General features: G+C 35.1%; 2 protein-coding genes across 4 annotated transcripts in view; one reads left to right on the top strand and one right to left on the bottom strand.

Annotated features, from left to right (window-relative positions):
* Positions 1-747: 747 nt before the first annotated feature.
* LOC142628467 (uncharacterized) lies at positions 748-2445 on the bottom strand. The gene is made up of 5 exons (XM_075802563.1): positions 2409-2445; positions 1606-2358; positions 1265-1436; positions 937-1112; positions 748-833 (listed from the first exon to the last, which is right to left on the bottom strand). Exons 1-5 carry the CDS (start codon positions 2443-2445, stop codon positions 748-750), a joined length of 1224 nt encoding a protein of 407 aa, XP_075658678.1.
* A 2435-nt stretch (positions 2446-4880) lies between these two features.
* LOC142611522 (LEAF RUST 10 DISEASE-RESISTANCE LOCUS RECEPTOR-LIKE PROTEIN KINASE-like 2.4) overlaps positions 4881-20910 on the top strand; it is a 29722-nt gene continuing 13692 nt past the window's right edge. For 2 of the 3 annotated variants that reach the window (XM_075783597.1, XM_075783587.1), the window contains exons 1-2: positions 4881-5659; positions 19778-19942. In XM_075783597.1, coding sequence (XP_075639712.1) covers positions 5116-5659; positions 19778-19942 — 709 coding nt within the window. In that variant the 5' untranslated portion in view covers positions 4881-5115. Of the gene's footprint in view, positions 5660-19083; positions 19943-20910 lie in introns of those variants that run through there. The other variant, XM_075783581.1, reaches the window with a different exon arrangement.

Here is a 20910-nt window from a genome sequence, read left to right as displayed (position 1 = left end):
TAACAAAAGTTCTAATTTTGATTGTACGGTCGAGGGTGTCACCTTGCTCGACCAACTTGATGCTAAGAAAAATATAAAGCATTTTTTAATTTAAATTATTCATCGAAGCTCACTGTTGCATAATTGACTGCCCCATAATTGGGGCTTAATGTGATTCCGTCATCCTTGTTGGATCCTGACTTTTCAAGTTTGTGGTTGGTAATGTCTATGATATGAACAAGGTTTTCAGACTTAAACCGTTTATTGAACCGTAAAAAAGTTCAAGGTTTTTGAGGTCGAACCGGAGTCAAACCGTGATGACGTCATAATTAATTTAATAATTATTTTAAATATATATAAAAATATTAAATTAGTAAAAGATATAAAAATTAACTAAAATAGTCCAATTCATTTGGAGATCTATCTTTCAAATATTTTTTATATCATAACTTTCAAGACAAATAAGAAATGTCAAATCCTAAACAAACATAAATATGAATTACTAAATTAATTCATAAAAGTACAAAGTAAAAATTCATAAACAAGCCTCCAAGTTACAGTACACAACTACACATTGTTTCTTACAAATATACATAAAACTTATTTCTAAATAACAATAATAAAACTTCAAACTCCCAGTTACACACTGTCTTACAAAAAGACAAAGAAATTATCTCTAACATACAAAATAGAACTTCAAAGTTCAAACAGAATTATTATGATCATAATCATCAATGTCATGAAAATTATCGTGCTCATCATCATTCCCTAGAAATCCAGGAGGAGGCCAATAGGTTGTCCAAATGTTCCCAATTCAATTCCTTCAACCTCATTGCTATCATCTACACACAAGTCTGAACAAAATAAAAAGAAAAATCATTATAATGTTTACACAAGTTTGAAAAAAATAAAAGAGAAATCACTATAGGTTATCAAATTGTTTACAAATAAACTAACCATCAATATTAGAAGAAGACTTTGCACTTGCTGGATATGCACCCTCTTCATAAATTGCATTATCCAACTCTTCATAATTAAGATATGGGTCTTCCTCTTCTACAAATACCCAAAAATCAGTTTTGTCGATACTTGCATAATCAATGGAGTCAAAATTAAACTTTTTGTTATAAAGCCTGCATCATAAAATGTCATGCTCATTATTGGAATTTGAACATAATTAGTAACTAACAATTACATTATATAAATGACTTCTTAAAAATTAATATAATGACATGATATAGCATTTAGTTACATATGTCTCAATCACAAGTTATGATGAACAAACACAAGATCATTGAGCCTTTGATGCTCCAACCTATTTCTCCTCTTAGAATGTATTTGGTCAAATAAACTCCAACAACGCTCACATCCTGAAGAGGTGGAAGTTTGGCTAAGGATTCTAATTGCCAATTTTTGCAAGTTTGGAGCATCAGAACCCCACAACTTCCACCATTCATCTGATTTTCATAACACAACGTAATCTAATATTAATTAACATAAACAAACTAACTTTCAATTGAATAATCACTTCAATTATTCTAACTATAGTGACAAAACTAACTTTCAACATGAACAAACAAAACTAAGATTTGTTTATAGTATTAAAGTAAACTAATTACTTCTCACCTAGATGAGTGATCTTGCTTGTTGACAATGTAAGATCTCTATCAAAGCTCCCAATACGGTTTCGAAAATATTGGGTTTCCTTAATTACCTTTTCTTGGTCACCATCATATTTTTTCCCAATATATTCCAAAACAGCCATATTTACTACTGGTTTCTGACAAAAATTCTCCTCATCATATTGAAAAGCGGGATTTAACCAATATGCAGCAGCATGAAGATCTTTATGCAAATGTTTGTCCCAACGGTTTTTTATAACTGAGGTGTATGGCTTGTACAAGTGCTTCCTCATTCGGAAGATCTTCTTTATTCCCAACCGTGCTCTATGCATGCCCTCATACACATATCCTATTGCAGGCCTTTGATCAGAATCAACAATTCGTAACAAATGAATGAGTGGCGATGAAATCTTGACAAGAACATTAATATCATCCCAAAAAGAATTATCTAAAATGATAGAAACTGCTTCTTTTGCCTTTGACTCTCTTGCCAATCTATTGTCCACAAAGAACTTGCTAGTCACTAAGGCTTGCAAGTCATGCTTATGCACATGAAGGCTTCCAAATGAAAGGAAAGTAGTAGCAAATCTTGTTGCTCCTGCACGTACAATATCTGTCCAACCAAGTCTATTCCTCAACCAAGCAATCAAAGCCACACAATTATAAATAAAAACTGTAACTTTGGATGCACGTTTTTTGAGTCTATCCACGTGAGGCATGTCTCCCATATCCTGCAACATAAGATTCAGGCAATGTGCTGCACAAGGAGACCAACTAATAGTTTATACTTTTCACACAACAATTTACCAGCGAAAACATAATTGGAAGCATTATCAGTAACCATGTGAACTATGTTTTTTGGACCAACCCATGTAACTACTTCATCAAACAATTTAAACAAGTTTCTAGAACTCTTCACAATACTTTTGAAAAACTTAGAAAATATAAGTTTGAAATATAAAACTTTTGAAACTTTTAACCTCTAAGAACCTAAGGTTACTTTTGAAATATAAAACTTCATAATTACTTACAGCGCTTGAATCACTCTGAAAGTCCAGCTGAAACACCCTCCAAATAGTCTCAAAATACTCTTAAATAGGACATATAATCAATCATGGAAATATACTTAATATCTTCTACAAAATATAAAGCTTATAGAACTATACAAATGGACTCACTAATATTTTACTTTGTTGAACTAATAACACTTTCAGCACTAAATTAACGTTTTTCTAATTAATGGTATTCTAATCAATAATACATCCTTGCATTAATCGAAACTTATTTTATCAAGAGGAATGCAATAGCTAACACTTTAGGATTTAATATATAATCCCCAATGCAAACGGTGGGCCCAAAACCAATATGATACTGTTCATGGATTTACATTCATTGACCCTACGGATTTAATATGAGAATTTTGGTATGAAATTATCACATTTGTCCTTGTCCTTTTTAAAGAAATTGTAGCCGTGTCACTTGAACCCTGAAATGGTTCATTGTGTAGGAAATAATCAACACCTAGGCAATGACTATTGAAGCTATCAATACACCATCATCAACCTGGACTTGACAAAGAGTGAGTAACCTAGACTTTGACAAAATGTAAGAGAGAACTAGTGGTACATGGGTGGGGTCGGCTGCAATTGTCCAAAAATCCAAAATTGACATTTAGTAGATCATCAGCCTTAAAGCACTTATAGTCCTACGAAATGGTGCAACCTTATTCATGCTTTAAATAATTTTGGCTTTTCTTTTAGACTCCGCATAGTGGCATTCTAGGATTCAAGAATAATTGAAATAGTGTAAAAATCGTAATCTAAGAAATTACCAATTCCACAATCTACACATCACTAAAGTTTTCCATGATAAAATTCTAACTCCTTAATTCTATGTTTTTAACGGTGAGAGATCATACCTTGAACAATCTGATTGCCTCTTCAATTGTATGTGCTCTAAACTCCAAGGAAAAACTCCTCTTAGCCTCTTTGATAAAACCCTTCCTATGAAAGCCCTGATTATCTCTTCCTCTACCTTGTAGTTTGTATTAGAGATGTGGGCTTAGTGGGGTAGCGGGTTGCAGTTATTAATAAAAATAATACCTATGACCCAACAATTGTATTTATAAGAAAACTTAATAATAACGTCAAATAAAAGTATGTAAGGTATTACAGTCATCTTCTGTGATTTTTACTTTTTATCATCGGACTAAGACATCAATCGATTTTTAGAGTAGGCGGAGATTAAATTCTAAATATTTTATTGAACTACAAAGCCTTTAGCATGTATGTAGTCTTTTACTATAGTATTAGGATTTTTTTTTCTTCTATTTGAAATGGATTAATTTTATATTTCAAATTAAATATTACTAATTTAAAATTGGATTTTATGCCCATGTTATTAATTTTTTTGAATAATGTTGTACTATGTACATCAATGGATTTAAGAAATAAAACCTTAACTTAAGACTGGGTTAACGTGGATCATTACTTTCTGGGTATAAAATATGGTAAGTTTGTGGCTCTAAAATTAGAGACTTGGGAGGGTTTTGTTCTTGAGGCGGCTGCTATTTTTGAATTGCAAAAGTACATATTAATTGAATTACCTAAACCCCCTTGTTTTTTTCCTGAATCTTTCTAACAAAATCATGACTTTGGAGTTTGGACTAAGTCACCGAATAGTGAATTGACCGCAGTGTAACGTTCCACTTCCGAAAAGATTTTGCTTCGAAATTTCTAATTCCTCTGTTCCATGTTAAAACTTCACAATTTTATTTCATTGCTTCCGTCTTCAACCCCTCCCCACTTCTCTCTCTCTCAAAATGCATCCCCATCTCTTCCCAACCATCACTTCGTTCTTGATTATAGTAACCATAACCTTAATCCATTGTCCAACATCTTTGCGTGCGGATAATGGGAACTACCTCACCTGTGAGGCACCATTTAACTGTAGCAACCTTGTGAACCTCAATTATCCATTCTGGGCATCCAATCGACCAAGCTATTGTGGTCACCCTAGTTTTCAGTTAGACTGCAGCAGCAATGTTCCGCGGATCGACATCACTACCATGAATTACAGAGTCCTTCACGGACTCTCAAGCTTTATATTGTGGGCACACAATTTTTTATTTTATTTTTTGTTTTATTGGTTGGACGTTATGTTCACCTGTTAACAGTCACTCAGTTATGTTTCGTTTATTTTCCTTAGTACAATAGATTACTCATAGAATCACTACCTATCTTTCTTTTCTATTTTTGAGTTCTCTCAGGAAATGAATTCGTGGGTTCTCTCATCGTCTCCTTTTCTTGTTTCTTTATTTTTCATATTCTTCTTTTGCATCAAGATTCCTCTTTCTTTATGCGATGAAGATACGTACGAGAGCTGTAGCAATATTTTCAACTGTGGAAAGTTGAATAACATTGGGTTTCCTTTTTGGGGAGATAACCGACCAAATAGTTGTGGCTATCCTGGACTAAAGCTCAATTGCCAGGGAAGTGTTGCTACCATAAAGATTATGAACGTGACGTACCAAGTGTTAGATGTCAATCCCGCTGCCCAAATACTCAAGATTACGAGAGAGGACTTCTCGACTGGGATTTGTTCACCAAAGTTCGTGAATTCCACCCTCGATCCTTCACTATTGGATCTTGGCATTGGTTTTCAGAATCTTACAATAGTCTATGGCTGTGGTTTTTCTTTGATACCTTTCCTCGGACAATTCGATTGCCAAAGAAATGGTTTTACGCGCATCAAATCGGGAGCTTATGGGCCTGGGGAATGTAAAGTAAGCGTAGTTGTTCCTGTTCCAGTAAGCGTAGTTGTTCCTGTTCCAGTTCCGGTTCCAGTTCCAGTTCCAGTTCCAGTTCCAGTTCCAGTCCAGTCCAGTCCGTGGACAGGAATAGAAATAGATCAGTCAAAATTAGAGGAAGCCATTCGAAAAGGATTTGATGTAAAATGGAAGGTGGATACAGCGGCATGTCTTAATTGCACGAGATCAAAGGGAGTATGTGGTTATGACCTGAAGCGGAATCAGTCAACGTGCTATTATTCCTCACCAGGTACGTATTCTCTACTTGTGTCAATAATCGATTTGCATCCTCACAATTTATCATCTCAAATGGACAACACAGCACCACTACTTATGTTATTCATCCCATAAGCGATGACCAAATGATTCGATTCATTTTTGTTATCCTCTTAATTAGTTTCAATAGATTGATTGGCCATATAGATAAATTTTTAGGGGAGAACTTTTGGGGTTGGGTCTGATAACTAATACTCTGGAATTTTATTGATTAGTAGTTGTAATAGCATGTTGAAAGTTGAAACACAACATTAAAATCTTAAGCTAGTAGGATAAACCCGGAAAGTTTATGTCAGCAGTCACTCTTTTACCTCTCATGTTTGAATATTTTGACAAAAACAATAATCCTCTATGCCCCAAAAATATCTTTAATTTGGTCTTCAAATTTCCCCCTTTTTTTTTTTGGTCTACGTGGCTAATTGATTACAAGTGAAATGACGATAGAGACTAAAATGATAACAAATTAAAAACTATAAAGACTAAAATGAAAGCTATAAAATGTTGAGGACCAAATAAAAAATAAAGCTAAAATCCTTAATGATAAACAAGTAGAAGTGGTCAATTGATACAATAGTAGGTAGATTTGAAGAGTTCGTGTGATGTGTTGTGCTAATTTCCCTGTTAGATTGTACTATCTTTGTCTTAGCGTACTATCCATTTTTTATTATTACTTCTTTCTTTTTTTCATAATATGTAAAACTTTTATTGAACCAGAAAATTTTACAACTTAGGAGGAGCCCATAAATACATACACTAAAGCCTCCGCTAGATTACTAACTATATATCTCCAGCTTATAATCCTCCAAGGACAGCTCTAACCCAGCCCCTGAAACGCCTCTATGCAAGCTTTGGAATCACTTCCAATAATTATTCTCTCCAAGTTCTGTGCTTTGGCTAGCTGCACTGCCCATAGTATTGCTTCGACCCCTACTTAGAGAGGGGATAATGGTATCGGCTTCTTTAGATGCAGCCAAAACCATTGTCCCTCTCCAAACTCTAGCGACCACCGCAACAATTGAGAACTCTTTGCCCACTGCAGCGTTGCAATTAAATTTCACACGTCCTTTTGGAGGATGAGACCAATTGCTGTGGATTTTTAAGACAGAATTGTTATGTGGATTTTTTTAGAAAGCATAGATTCCCAACTAGGCTGTCAATCTCAAAAGTCTTCCTTTCAAACAACACCTGGTTCCTATTTTTCCAAATCAATTCTAGTATTATGGCTCCAGACAAAGTAAAAGCTTCTTTACGTTCCATATTCGAACCAAATATCATTGGTGAATCTAAAATCCATCTATAAGACCTTCCCAACTTTGAAAGAATATAGCATCAGTTTTAACTTTCCACTCACTTCCAAACCATAATGCCCTTGCGACTTGACAATTCCAAAAAAGATGAATGGGGGATTCAATATTATGGTCATATAAAACATATGAAGTTTCTTCAATGAGACATAGCCTGCTCAATCTATCCCTTGTGGGAGGGGCACCCTCTGTAGTATGCCAGAGGTGCATTTTTCAACCTGTCATGGAGCTTCGACTTCCAAATTTTCATTAAGACTGGGTGGCTAGGGGCTACGTTACCATCCATTGTTAATTCTCTATGAACTGATTTGACAGTCAATCTCCTTAACTACTTCTTATCCAGGTCCATCCATCCACCTGGGCACTATTCCATCTAGGTGTGTTCAATATGGCTTTAAGAGAGGCTCCATCAAAATAAAATTACCTGAGAAACCACTAAGCATTAAGTCTCCCTGCAAAGTACCAATGAATAACCCTCATTAGCTGGGTATCAGAGTAACAATAAATAACCTCCATTAATTTGGGCATCAGAATACTAATGAATAACCCCCATTGGCTGGCTGGGTATCAGAATACTAATGAATAACCCCCATTGGTTGGCTGGATATCAGAGTACTAATGAACCACCCCTATTGGTTTGGGTGTCAGAATCAATTTATAGTCAAATTATCTATAATCATATATATGAAATTATAGTTTCTAACAAAAATATATCTTATTGAAATACATATATATACATATATAATTATATATTCAATATTCAAATATATTTGCGATATCTCTATATTCTCTACTTTAAATCAATATAGCTAAAAAAACAATTAAATAAAATAAATCTTATATTCAATGCTCATATATATCTGTGGAAATTCTTTATTCTTTACTTTGAATCAGTATAGCTAAAAAATCAATTAAATAAAATACATTATATATTCAATAATCATGTATATTTGTGATAATTCTTTACTTGAAATCAGTAATACAATAGAAGTAAAATTGTAACAACTGTAAACAATTTTCAATAGTTAAAATATGCAAAATAAAACAAATTAGAATAAGGTTACTTACCTCAGCTAGCTCACCACAATAACTTCTCCCTAACACTTTATCCTTAGATCTCACCTAACAATTTACAAGCACCATTTAGTCAATAATCATATAATTCAAGAAAGACTTATAACAGTACCTAACTAGAAAAAAGACTATTAAAAATATCTCATAATTGTCTGCTTATTTCACACCAAAATTGCAACTAATCATAATATCTTTTCTTTATATATATATATATATATTTTGCCACCATCTTAAAGGTAAGGCTAGCACCTAGTAGTAGTACTATGTCACACTAGATAGGGACGCATGCTACACTTACTTTATAGCTTTCTTCTTCTTCATTTCATTTTTTTTTATTATTTTTTTTTATAACTTGTCAGACCTCTAAACCCATGCTTATTAGACTTTTTTTTCCCCCAATTCCATCAATTCGGGCACAGTTTCTTAAACAACCAAACTGTGCAAAAAGTTGACCTTGAGACCCATCACGCCTAAAATCTGCAACTTCCATCTACTCTTATCACAATGGAGCGCGCTCGCGTGTATATATATAAATTTAAAATGCTGAGCACAGAAAAATCTGTAGGTACTAACGTCCAATTGACCGAAATATAAATCTAAACTTTTCTTCGTTTGTATCATTAAACTCTTGAATAATTAAATGGTTTTACTACTGGTCAAAATATCCGCATAAAAAAAATACTCTAATTCCAAATAAGCTTAGATTTGACAAGAGAGAAATTCTTAGGCTTTTACCTCCATTGCGTAGTCAAACCTCCTTTACTTAAGTATTTTGGATAGTCTCCCCTCTCAAAACATCTGCCAGTATACGCTGACTTAAATTAGACTATATATTACTAGGGTTTCAACCTTATTTTTCTAAAAACCCCCTTAGTAATATTAATTATAAAAATTGACCCCATAAACAAATTTACTTAAATACCCCTCCTTTTAATTCCTTTTTTTCAAGTATTACACCATATTAAAACTTTCAAAAGATTTAAAGCCCAACTCACCATCATGCAATGGTTAACATAACTCATTCCAGGAAATAGGAGTAAAATACCTGACTACTCCAAGCTAATAGGCAGACCAGACCATCAACGGTATATTTCCAAGCAGCCCATCAGAGACTCAATCTCAGCTACCTTTGCTTTACAAAATAGCATAACACCATCTGTGCGCTTATAGTAATTTGGATATTCTTAGGGTCTTACTGCTAGGGTTGTTCAAGCCACCCGCAAACCAAATCCACCTGTCAAACCCGACCCAACCCATCACCACCAAATTTGACTGCTCCGACAGTTGACTATGAGTCCCAACCTTCAAAAACCAAACAGTATCAGATGTCCTCCTCCAAAACCCAAGCAACCTTACCCAACTGTAAATACATCAAATTTGGCAATTTTAACCCATTCCAACGACATTTCCAACTAGATGCAACGGAGTTTGGCTACCAACATAGCTAGATCTGGTGGAGATTCGCTAGATTTAGCAGGAATTCACTATGAGTTCTTTGCAAGATTTGGTGGAAATCTCTCCGGATCCAACAAGATCTCCACCAGATATGGCGAGATCTCACTAGATCTTAGATGAGTCTCGCCAGATCTTATGAGATCTTGCCACTCCTCATACTTTTTCGACAGTTTTTGGCTTCACCTGAAGCTGACCACCATCCAAGGATTACTTAATCCATTCGACCTAATACCCTTATGGATCAACTACAGGTCTGGAAGTTCTCCCCTGATCTAATTGCGTCAATTGTAGGTTAGGCACAAACTCAACCCGAACCAACCTGTGGATAGCCCTACCTACTACAATCTGAACTTCGCTGATATTACCTCTATCCAATTCTCTATTAATAAGCCTACAAATAATTTCATGGCATAAGATAAACAAATAAAGGGAGATGGGATCTCCCTATTTGATGCCCCATGAAGGAGTAATAACATGCCCTTTACTTCCATTGAGCAGAAGGGTGAATCTAATCATTGCTACACAATGTTGAATTGGGGAAATTAACTTTTGACTGAAAACTAGTTATGGAGGACAACCTAGATGAATTCTCATTCCAATTTGTCATAAACTTTATGGAAATCAAATTTAAACCCCGTATAAATTGAACCTATGAACCACTTTTTGAGCTAAGACCACAATCTCTGATATCCACTTGTCAGGCACAAAAACAACTTGGTTAGGATCTATAATCCTAGGTAACAAAGGTCTCAACCTCTTCACTATAATTTTAGAAATTATTTTGTAATAAAAATTAGATAAAACAATTGGCCTGAACTAATTGAAATTGCAAGCACCTTAAGTCATGGGGATTAAATTAAGGAAGGTATGATTTGATTCCTTTAATATCCAGCCATCCCATTCTATTAGGTCATGGGGAATGTTAGTTGTTCATAGTGATGGGGTTTTGATAGGTTGGGGTTGCTCAAGTATAGAGGTTCTTTGATAAGGATAGAGCCAGGATTTCTATTTGGGGGGGGTCAAAGTAAGAACTATTTTTTTTATGATGATCCAAATTAGCACCCATTTATTAACAAAATATCAACAATTTAATAAAAAACACAAAATAAAAATTTCTTAAAAAATTGCAGTGTAATTATCTATCCAAATGAAATTTGATGTTCTTTTAATTCTCAAAAATCATAAATTATTAATTCCGTACTAGATGTTGCAAAAATTTCCATTTCAATGTATAAAATCAATGAATGTTTTGATAATATTCATGGTTGCAAATACCGATTCAAGAGTTTTAGTCGAAATTAGAAGATTAAGTATAAGCTCAAATGTATAACCACTATATAAAAAAATTAGTAGGCTACTAATTTTCTAGTCCTTATTAGCCATTGACAAAATTAAAAAATATTTAACAATTTTTAGAAGCCAAATGTCAAATTACATTATGCTTAAATGGTGAAATCTATTTTCAATAGTAGTTTTGCATGATTTATAAATTTTGTTGTTAAAACTTGTTTAAGCATAAAAATATCTAATCGAAATAGTGCTCAACTATAAAGTCAATTTACTAATGAGAAATTAAAAATTAAAAAAAAAATCCACTAGGTGGAACTAGCTAATTGAATAACACCCAAATCTCAAAATTTCAAAAATTTTAAAATAGTCCCAAATAAGCAATCAACCAAAGTGTCGTACCAATATTTTTTATTTATTTGTAGATAATTGAAATTTTTTGAAAGGGACAACAAACCACAAGTATGGATTAGATGGCCATTTTAATTAATTTTGAGTTTTTTTTTTGGTTTAGATGAATATTTTAATTAAATTTTTTTCTGTTTCAATTTTAAAGGGCCATATGAATTTTTAACCAAAAAATTCAATAGTATTTATAAATATCATATATTAGGTGGGAAAAAAAAACATTTCAAAAATCCAAGGGAGGCCATGGCCCTCGGTGGCCTAAGGGTACCATTATGGCTTTGTCCTTGTTCTTTGGGTCCTTGTTTTTTTGTACGTATCAATCACCATAAAACATTTTAGAGCATTTCCAGAGAGCAACCAAACAAAAGAAAATTAACATGAGAGCAAGCGCATCAACACACAATCTTTCCCTTTTGGGGGAGCCTATATAAGCGCTACTAGGCGAAGAACCTTTGCGATCCTTATTCTTAAAGCGTGAACGTATAGTCGACAAAACTGGTAATTAGTGTAGATGGTCATGGTCTTGCGACTTGAGAATTTGTCGGCATGGGATTCCCTTCCGCTACATGCGGTACTAATTGTGCTGAATGTGGCCCCGTATTAGGCACATCGATTGGGTTCAATAGATTATTATTATTATTTTTTTTAGTCATAAAGCTTTCACCATATAGGTTTCGTTTGGTATACGTTTATCATCTTTTTCCACAATCATTTTTCTTCGTCTTCCACTTCATATTCCAAGCATTTAAAAGTCATCCTTTTATGTATGATAACTAGAATGAATGAATGGTCAGCGATTAGGTAGGTGGAAAATGATTCATAGCCACATGTTGATAAAGTTAAACTGAAAAGATCGTGTGGCGTTGCTTGTAGTGAAAAGTTTATGGTATGCTCACTCACATATATGATATGGGTACGTAGAGTATCCCAATGACTAATTTATCATATTTTATTATTCAGTTATAATATTGCCTTTGTTTAAGTCCTAAACTCCCCCGATTTGATCAACTCTCATTTCCATTTCTTATATTTTTCCTCTAACAACCATACTCATATTAGGTAATTTAAAAGAATCTTTTCTCCTCCACCCTCTTGAGTCTTGACTGAAAAGCTTCACTCTTCGTTTACCATTTAATTCTTTTCTATGCCGTGTTTTGGTTACGATCAAGTTCATCCAGCATCATTCATTCATTCTATAAGCTGTGGTATATCCAAAGCTAAGAGAATCCAATTAAATCTCTAAATTAGATTTCAATTTTGTGACATGTGTTAATTCAATATCTTAATTTTGGTGAAGATATTTACTACTCATCTATATATATATATATATATATATATAGAGAGAGAGAGAGAGAGAGAGAGAGAGAGAGAGAGAGAGAGAGAGAGAGAGGGGCAAAAATTAGAGACAATTCAATTAAAATTTAGTTTTGCGTCATGTGTCTAAATTTATGTAGGGAACATATCATAATTATCCACTTAAGTTTGTGTCATGTGTCCACTTAAGTTTTTCAATCTTTGTGCCAAGTGATTTAATGAGTGGAAAATACTAAGAATTTAATATTAACAAACTATAAAATTAATAAATAAATAAAAACGAATCACATATACTCAATAAAAATTACCACATAATAAAGATTACCACGCGTTCTATCTTATTAAAAATTAGAAAAAAAATTATCATAAGTAGTATTAAATTTAGGTAAGAATTTTAATATGCGTCTAATTACATTTACTTTTAAAAAAAATAATTTGATTAATTATTTATATTTTATGGTAAAAATTGTGTCTAATTTTAAATGTAGTTATACATATACATGTGTTACATGCTTTTAAAAAAAAAATAATTTAACTAATTATTTATATTTTTATAATAAAAATTGTGTTTAATTTTAAATGCATCCATACGTTTGCATGGATTATACATGCTAGTTTAAAAAATAGAGAAGTTTGTTCATTTTTATATTAAACGTAACACCACATTCAAGGAGAATTATTATTTTTTAAATATAGTCACTTTTATTGCACAATCTTTCAAGAGAAATGTGTTCACAACATTTTCAAAATATTTTCCTAATAAAACTTAAGTGGCAGGTTGTTATTGGTAGGGCAAAAAAGTAATTTTAATGATTGATTCAATTATAACCAATAATAACTAAACATCTATAATTTGTTGTGAAAATGTTGTGGACGTAGCACTTCTCATCTTACAAATGATCATAAATCAATAATATCGATTCTCTACCTGGCACAATTTAAGGAATGATGTGACGAGTACTAAAATTATGAGTGCGTCATATAACTGACGAACCTTCAATCCACAGGCTCGTCCATAGAGATGACGAGCATAAAGTCCACAATGTTGTCATACGAGAAGACAACCACACAGCATTAATGGTGTAGCCATCAATAGTTTTGTAAATGACGAGCTCCAACAGTTAGAAAGGACAATCATAAGCTGGTCAAACCTCCATTTAAGCTTAAGCAGACATTACTCAAACTACTAAAAGAGCCATTAAAGTGGCCAACGACAATTACACTAATAATGAAGCTCCCAACGGCTATATCAAGGCTATAAATAAGCCACCAAACACCAAAAACAAGGTACGCAATTCTAAACATACAAAATTACATTCTTATTCTCTGAGAGATATTGAGAATTCTACTGAATTAATCATCGGAGATTCATTGGCTAACACCACTCCGATTTCTTTCTCTTACATCTTTGCAAGGAACGTTACCTCATCATAAGTTCTGACGAGGTCATTGACTGACGACCATTTTTGTTTTCATCAATTTGGCGCCATCTATGGGGAACTTAGATCTAAATCATACAGATTTTCTAGCCCTACCATTCAAACGACGCAATGGATCCAAGTTCATCAGCTCCAATTGATCCAATGCAAATGACCCAGCAAATCCAAAGACTAGCAGCAAGTTTTGAAGAGTTGACTAAGTAAAATAAGGAGTTAAGGCAACGCATCTTGCATGAGAAAAGCAACATGCCCCATCCTCACCAGCATAATCGAAACAACGACGATGATGAGGGTCGTAGCCCCCCAACCCGTAATAGAGAAGAAAGTTACAGGCAAGCAGAACGGTCCAATTCCAGAAGAACTAGGCAGTCCAATTCTAGAAAAATTGAACAACACAATCGTAATAATGATGAGCTTTTGAAAGACATGAGGAAGGATGTGCAGATCCTTCTTGAACCTTTAGAAGACACTTGACAAAGTGATGTGCAGATCCTTCCCAACAACTCTTAAAGAAGCTGCTCAAGTTTGGTTTAGGAAGGCCGAGTCATCTTAAATAGCAAACTTCGATCAATTAAGCGATTTGTTTGTTTGTCATTTCATCGAGGCTCAATGGCACAAAAGGCCTACTTCCCATTTACTAACAGTGAGATAGCAAGAAGGAGAAACTCTAAAGGCCTATGTGAAATGTTTCAACCGAGCAATCCTAGAAGTAGACGAAGCAGACGACCAAGTCCAATTGACGGCCTTCCAGGCCGATTTAACGACTAAAGACTTTATCTTCTCTTTGGCCAAGACCCCACCAACAACGATGACAGATCTCTTGTTCAAAGCTCAAAAATACATGAATGGAGAAGATGCATTGATAGCAAAGGGGATGGATGGCAAGTGAAAGATAGACGACGTTAATGAGCCTCAACACAAGAAGAATGAAAAGGGAAGTTCAAGCCTCTTGAAGAAAATGGTAAATTTCACCCCTCTGAATATGCCTATAGAAAAAGTTTTGCTGCAAGAACGATCCAAGCTTGAAGTAGCCAAAGCCTTCGACTTCATTGCCACACAAATGAGTTCAAAACAAGTATTGTCAGTTTCACAAAGATCACAGCCATACCACTGAAGAATGCAAGGATCTGAAAGGACAAATCAAAGAATTAATACAAAAGGGAAATTACAGAAGTTTGTGAATAAGGACCATCGCCATCACCAGGCAAAAGAAAAGCCCAAGCAAGTAAACATCAGGAGAAATGACGAGCAAGATGCCAAGGCCATTGTTGGTGAAATAAGAATGATCATTGGAGGACAGGTCACTGGGTGGTCGTTCAAATCTTTGCAAAGAGCCTACCAAAGGCAGGTTAATAGTGTACATATAGGACACCCAATGACGAAGTGTAGAAAGACCAGGGCAGAGGACATCGTGTTTTCAGAACACGAAACTAGAGGAGTGAAATAGCCTCATGACGATCCGCTGATAATTATGCTTGCAATAGAAGGATACAACACTCATCGAGTATTGATCGAAAATGGAAGCTCGACAGACATCATGTATATGACGGCCTTCCAAGAAATGAAGCTTGACCCAAAAAGACTTTGTCCTTTCGAGTCTCCACTGTTTAGTTTTAATGAAGACCGAGTTTATCCAAACGGGATTATTTCCCTATCCATCACAGCTAGAACCTACCTTGCACAAGTAACCAAAGATATCGACTTTGTCATAGTTGATTGCCCATTGTCCTATAATGTCATTTTAGGATGACCAAATCTCAAGCGCCCGAAAGCTGTACTTCAACATACTATCTCAAAGTCAAATTTCCAACTGACCATGGGATAGGAGAGATTTGCGGGGATCAGGTGTTAGCCCGAAAGTGCTACCAAGCAATGCTTGCGGGGAAAGAAAACCATACCTAGATAGTTGAAGAAAAGCAACAAGAACCAATAGAAGAGTTGAAGACCGTGAAGCTGGTAGAGGAAGATGCATCCAAAACCACCAAGATAGGAGCGACTCTACCTTTAGTAGTAGCAAGTGACCTTATATCCTTCCTAAAGGAAAGTTTGGATGTATTTGCCTAGACTCATGAAGACAAGCTTGGTATAGACGAAAGTATCATAGAACACCATCTAAACGTAGATCCAAAGAGGAAAGCCTGTCTAGCAAAGATGAATATAGTTCGCTCTCGAGCAAAACAAAGCCATTATGAAAGAAGTAGACAAGCTCCTAGCAATAGGTTTCATCCGAGAAGTTTATTACCCGGAGTAGCTGGCTAATGTCATCATGGTGAAGAAGTCAAATGGGAAATGGAGGATGTGTGTCAACTTCACAGACCTCAATCACGCATGTCTGAAAGACAGCTTCCACCTGCCAAGGATCGACTAGCTAGTTGATTCAATTGCAAGACACAAGCTACTGACGCTTATGGATGCCTTTTCAGGATCCAATCAGATTCGCATGAGCAAAGAAGACCAGGAGAAAACAACGTTTGTCACAAGCCAAGGACTCTATTTCTACAAGGTAATGCCCTTTGGATTAAAAAATGCTAGGGCCACATATCAAAGGTTGGTGAACCACGTGTTTAGCAAGCAAATCAAGCAACATGTAGAAGTTTATGTTGATCACATGCTCATCAAAAGCAAGACAAACGCAGAGCATTTGGACGACCTAGAGAAACCTTTAACATGCTCCAAAAGTACAAGATGAAGCTCAATCCAACAAAATGTGCCTTTGGAGTGTCATCAGGAAAGTTCCTTGGTTTCATGGTGTCCTAAAGATGAATAGAAGCAAATCTTGAGAAAGTGAAGGCCATCCTAGAAATGACGTCGCCCAAGACTGTGAAAGAAATTAAAAGATTAATGGGACAAATAGCAGCTTTGAACAGGTTTGTGTCGAAAGTTACAAACAAGTGCTTGCCCTTCTTCAAGACACTTAAGCAAGCTTTCGAGTGGACTGAAGAATGTGAGACAACTCTCAAGAACCTGAAGGAGTACTTGATGAGACCACCACTCCTAAGCCCATCAATAAAAGAGTACGACCTTTTTCTGTACCTTATAGTCTCTCAGACAGTCATGAGTTCAGCCTTGATTAGGGAAGAAAACATGGTGCATAGGCCTATGTATTACACAAGTGAACCCTTCCAAGGTGCAGAAGCAAAATACCCTCATCTAGAGAAGATATCATTTGCATTGGTTGTAGCATTGAGGAAACTCCATCAATACTTCTAGGCACATCCAATCATCGTAATGATAGATCAACCCATCAAGAAGGCCATGAATAAGCTAGATGCAGTTGGACACCTGGTGCAATAGGCCGTCGAGCTCAATCAGTTTGACATTGAGTATAGACCTTGTTCAACAATTAAAGCATAGGTATTGGCAAATTTTATCATTGAATTCACTTTTTCAAGTGACAACCAGACACAGTTTTGGACGGTGCACACTGATAGATCGTCTGTCAAAGAACTGAGAGGCATGGGAGTCATTATGATATCTCTTGACAAGGACGTCCTTAAATATGGAGTACAACTTTAATTCCCAGCAACAAATAATGAAGTAGAGTATGAGACAATACTCACTAGCTTAAGACTAGCCAAAGCTCTAGGCGTCAAAAGCTTAGTGGTCAAAAACGACTCCAAGCTCGTCGTCGGGCAAGTGAACCATGAGTATGAAGCAAAAGAAGAACGGATGCAGAAGTATCAAAAGTTAGAGTATCAATCCAATTATATTATCTTTTTTTTTTTAATCATAACCCAGATGTATTGTTACTTTATTGCCATATATATATAACACTTCTACTTAGGTTGGTTTTAAAAGAAAAAAAATCAACACTTTATACTTGTGTTAGATGACATGTCCTTTTCAAAATATAATAGATACAAACAAGTGAGCAACTCCTCTCAAGTTGAAAGAGGTAGTAAAACCGTTTGTCTCTCTCTCAAAACTAAAATTTCCTATTAGATGCCACAGTATTAGGTTTTTTGTTTTTTTTTTTAAAGATATTTTCAACCTATAGCATTTGCTGCTAATGATAGCTCTTTATCATCAAACCAAAACACCAATCAGTTTTTGGTGTAGGCGGGGATTAAATCTCAAATCTCTTATTCAACTATCAGAGACTTTACCAATTGAGTTAATTAGAACTCACGCCACAGTTTTAGTTATAAATAGTAAGTAGCGCGTGCAATGTATGGCTACAAATGGCACAATATTGCAAGTCAAACGAAACCACTTTCAGTTGTAAGGCTAGCTTGAATCGAAATTCAATTGAGCCATATAATGGACGGCGTGAGAGAACCATTCCCACCTAAAAAGTAGAGACCAACATATCTTTTCATACTCGTCCTATAAAAAGGATTGATCTGTTCATCAAAAAAATAAAGATTGATCTAATTCTTACTTGTCCATCATATCTTTTGTTTTTTTGTTTTTTCCGTTGACTTTCTTTCTCTCCTATTTTTTGTGTGTTTTGGCTGCCCTTAATATTATTTCTTGTTCTCTATGTCTTCCAGTTTTTCCATGTAGCAAACTCCAAAATCCCTCATATTACTCTGCCATATTCCACTCCTAGACCTATCAAGCAATACAACCAATTCCAGGTTTCCACTGGAATTAACCACATTATTGGGAGGATTAAAAAGTAATAAGTATGAAACGCGAGTCCTTTGAGTCGAACCATGTTGACTTTGATCATATGGTAAGAGTAACATGACATGGATTTATTTGTTAGCCGTGAAAAAAATTGGGGTTTAGGTGAGTTTGTTTGTTTTTTAAGGCGGCTGATATGTTTGACTGAACATTAAATACTTAAAATGGTTACAGCCTAGTTGTGCGTGTATATATATATATATATAGAGAGAGAGAGAGAGAGAGAGAGCTCTATAACTTGGGTAGACAATCAAGATTTCGTGCAGGGACCGCTTACAAATATTTAGATCTATTAACATATATAATATATTGGACTAGGTCACCTAATGCTGAATTGACCTGTAGTGGTAAAGTTCCAAACAGAAGCTTCTGTTTGAAATTATTAACCCTCCAATTTTTTCAATGCCCACCAGTTCTTCGATGATGTTTGACAAGAAATATATATATATATATATATATATATATATATATATATTTTGGTTTTGGTTAAAATGTTTGATAAGAAATAAAAAACCATATCATTTCCACCATCTTCTTTTTCAATCCTATTGCTCGCAGTATCTCTCTCTCTCAAAATGCATCCCCATCTCTTCCCAACCATCACTTTGTTCTTGATTATAGTAACCATAACCTTAATCCATTGTCCAACATCTTTGCGTGCGGATAATGGGAACTACCTCACCTGTGAGGCACCATTTAACTGTAGCAACCTTGTGAACCTCAATTATCCATTCTGGGCATCCAATCGACCAAGCTATTGTGGTCACCCTAGTTTTCAGTTAGACTGCAGCAGCAATGTTCCGCGGATCGACATCACTACCATGAATTACAGAGTCCTTGAAATCAATAACTCATCACGGACTCTCAAGGTTGCTAGGACGGATTACTTAGACACGATTTGCCCTGCTGCGTTGGTTAATACCACCATTGATAACAACTTATTTTCCTATGTTACTTCAGATGATACGAACCTAACACTCTATTATAATTGCCTTACGCCTCTAGCTGCTCTTCCAAATCTTTTCTTTTATCAGTTTAATTGCTCCATAAACAATACCAACTTTATCAATTACTACATCCCGAGCTCTCAGACGATTAGCAGCATATGCAACTACCGGGTCAATGTTCCAGTTTTGCTATCAGCAGTTCCAACTGCTATAACTTATGATGCAGTAATTGCAGCTATTGATAGCGGTTTCATGTTAGATTGGGATGCAAATAATTCCCAGTGTGATACATGCCTCAAGGCTGGGGGGCTGTGTGGTTCCGACCCAATTACCACGAGTACATTCGCTTGCCATTGTACAAACGGGACTTTCACATCCGGTTGTAGCGCTGAATCAACAAGTAAGCATCCATTTTTGTTGTCATATATTCTTATTTCATTTCTTATCTAGTTGTCTAAGTCGTTTAGATGCTCAGTTACTAGCATCTATATTGGTAGCTAGCTTGAGCGCTTTAATGGAAATAATTAAAAGCTCCTCAGCAGCTAGCCAAACTAGAGCTAACATAATTTTCATCAGAGTAGAGGATTAAGATCAAGCGTCTATGAAAAACTCCAATCTTGTTTTACAGAATATATAGTATAGATCCATTGTATATTCCAACATCATACATCTTACTAGTCCATGAGACCTGGCATAGAAGAAGTTGCTTCCTTCAATGCAAGAATTAAGTACCGATTTCCTCTGGTCAATGATGGACTAATTCTTTATGGATCGATGATTAAGATTTTTTTGATCTAACTACTTAATTAGGTGGGGATCAAAGCCAAGTCAAGTTGTGGTAACATTTATTTAAGGATTTCATTTTAGACAGCGACCTTCCTCTAGTAGCGTTTAAGTTCTGTAGCAGTGCACTGTTAGCCATTTTGTGTTAGGCTTAATCTGGGATTGCAAAACTGACTTACCTTTTCTAGCATTCGGATTTTGCCAACGTATACATATACCTAACCTTCCTTGACCGCATACCAATCACCAACCCTGTCTATCAATTATGTTCTGTCTATTTGGGTGTTAATTGATAAAACTCAATTGTCTATCAATTTAGTCTATTTGGGTTCAATTTTGAAAATCCTAATCCCTGTCCATCAATTTTGTTCCGTCTATTTGGGTTCTTGATAGAATTGTCTATCATTTTTTTTTCTATTGGTTGGGTGCAAAATTTTCTTCTATTCGCATTGAAAATCCTAATCAAGATTTTTCTAAAATTCAACCTCATCAGAGTCTCTTTCTGGTACCCATAACAAACACTGGGCTCCTTGGAAAGTCTAACCTGACTGCTTTTTTAACCCTTTTTTAATCCCTCCATTAGTA

Source organism: Castanea sativa, chromosome 1, assembly GCF_040712315.1.
Source record: "Castanea sativa cultivar Marrone di Chiusa Pesio chromosome 1, ASM4071231v1".
In the NCBI taxonomy this organism is placed as follows: domain Eukaryota; kingdom Viridiplantae; phylum Streptophyta; class Magnoliopsida; order Fagales; family Fagaceae; genus Castanea; species Castanea sativa.
The sequence above is the reverse complement of the archived record's forward strand: the minus strand, read 5'-3'. Positions and strand labels throughout refer to the sequence as shown.

Excerpts from the sequence above, each read along its gene's own strand:
- LOC142628467 (XM_075802563.1), bottom strand. The coding sequence starts at position 2,445 with ATGGTTACTGATAATGCTTCCAATTATGTTTTCGCTG. Across the intron at positions 2,359-2,408 it reads TTCCAATTATGTTTTCGCTG|CACATTGCCTGAATCTTATG; the intron begins GTAAATTGTTGT and ends CTCCTTGTGCAG. Across the intron at positions 1,113-1,264 it reads CAAAGGCTCAATGATCTTGT|GCTTTATAACAAAAAGTTTA; the intron begins GTTTGTTCATCA and ends TTTATGATGCAG.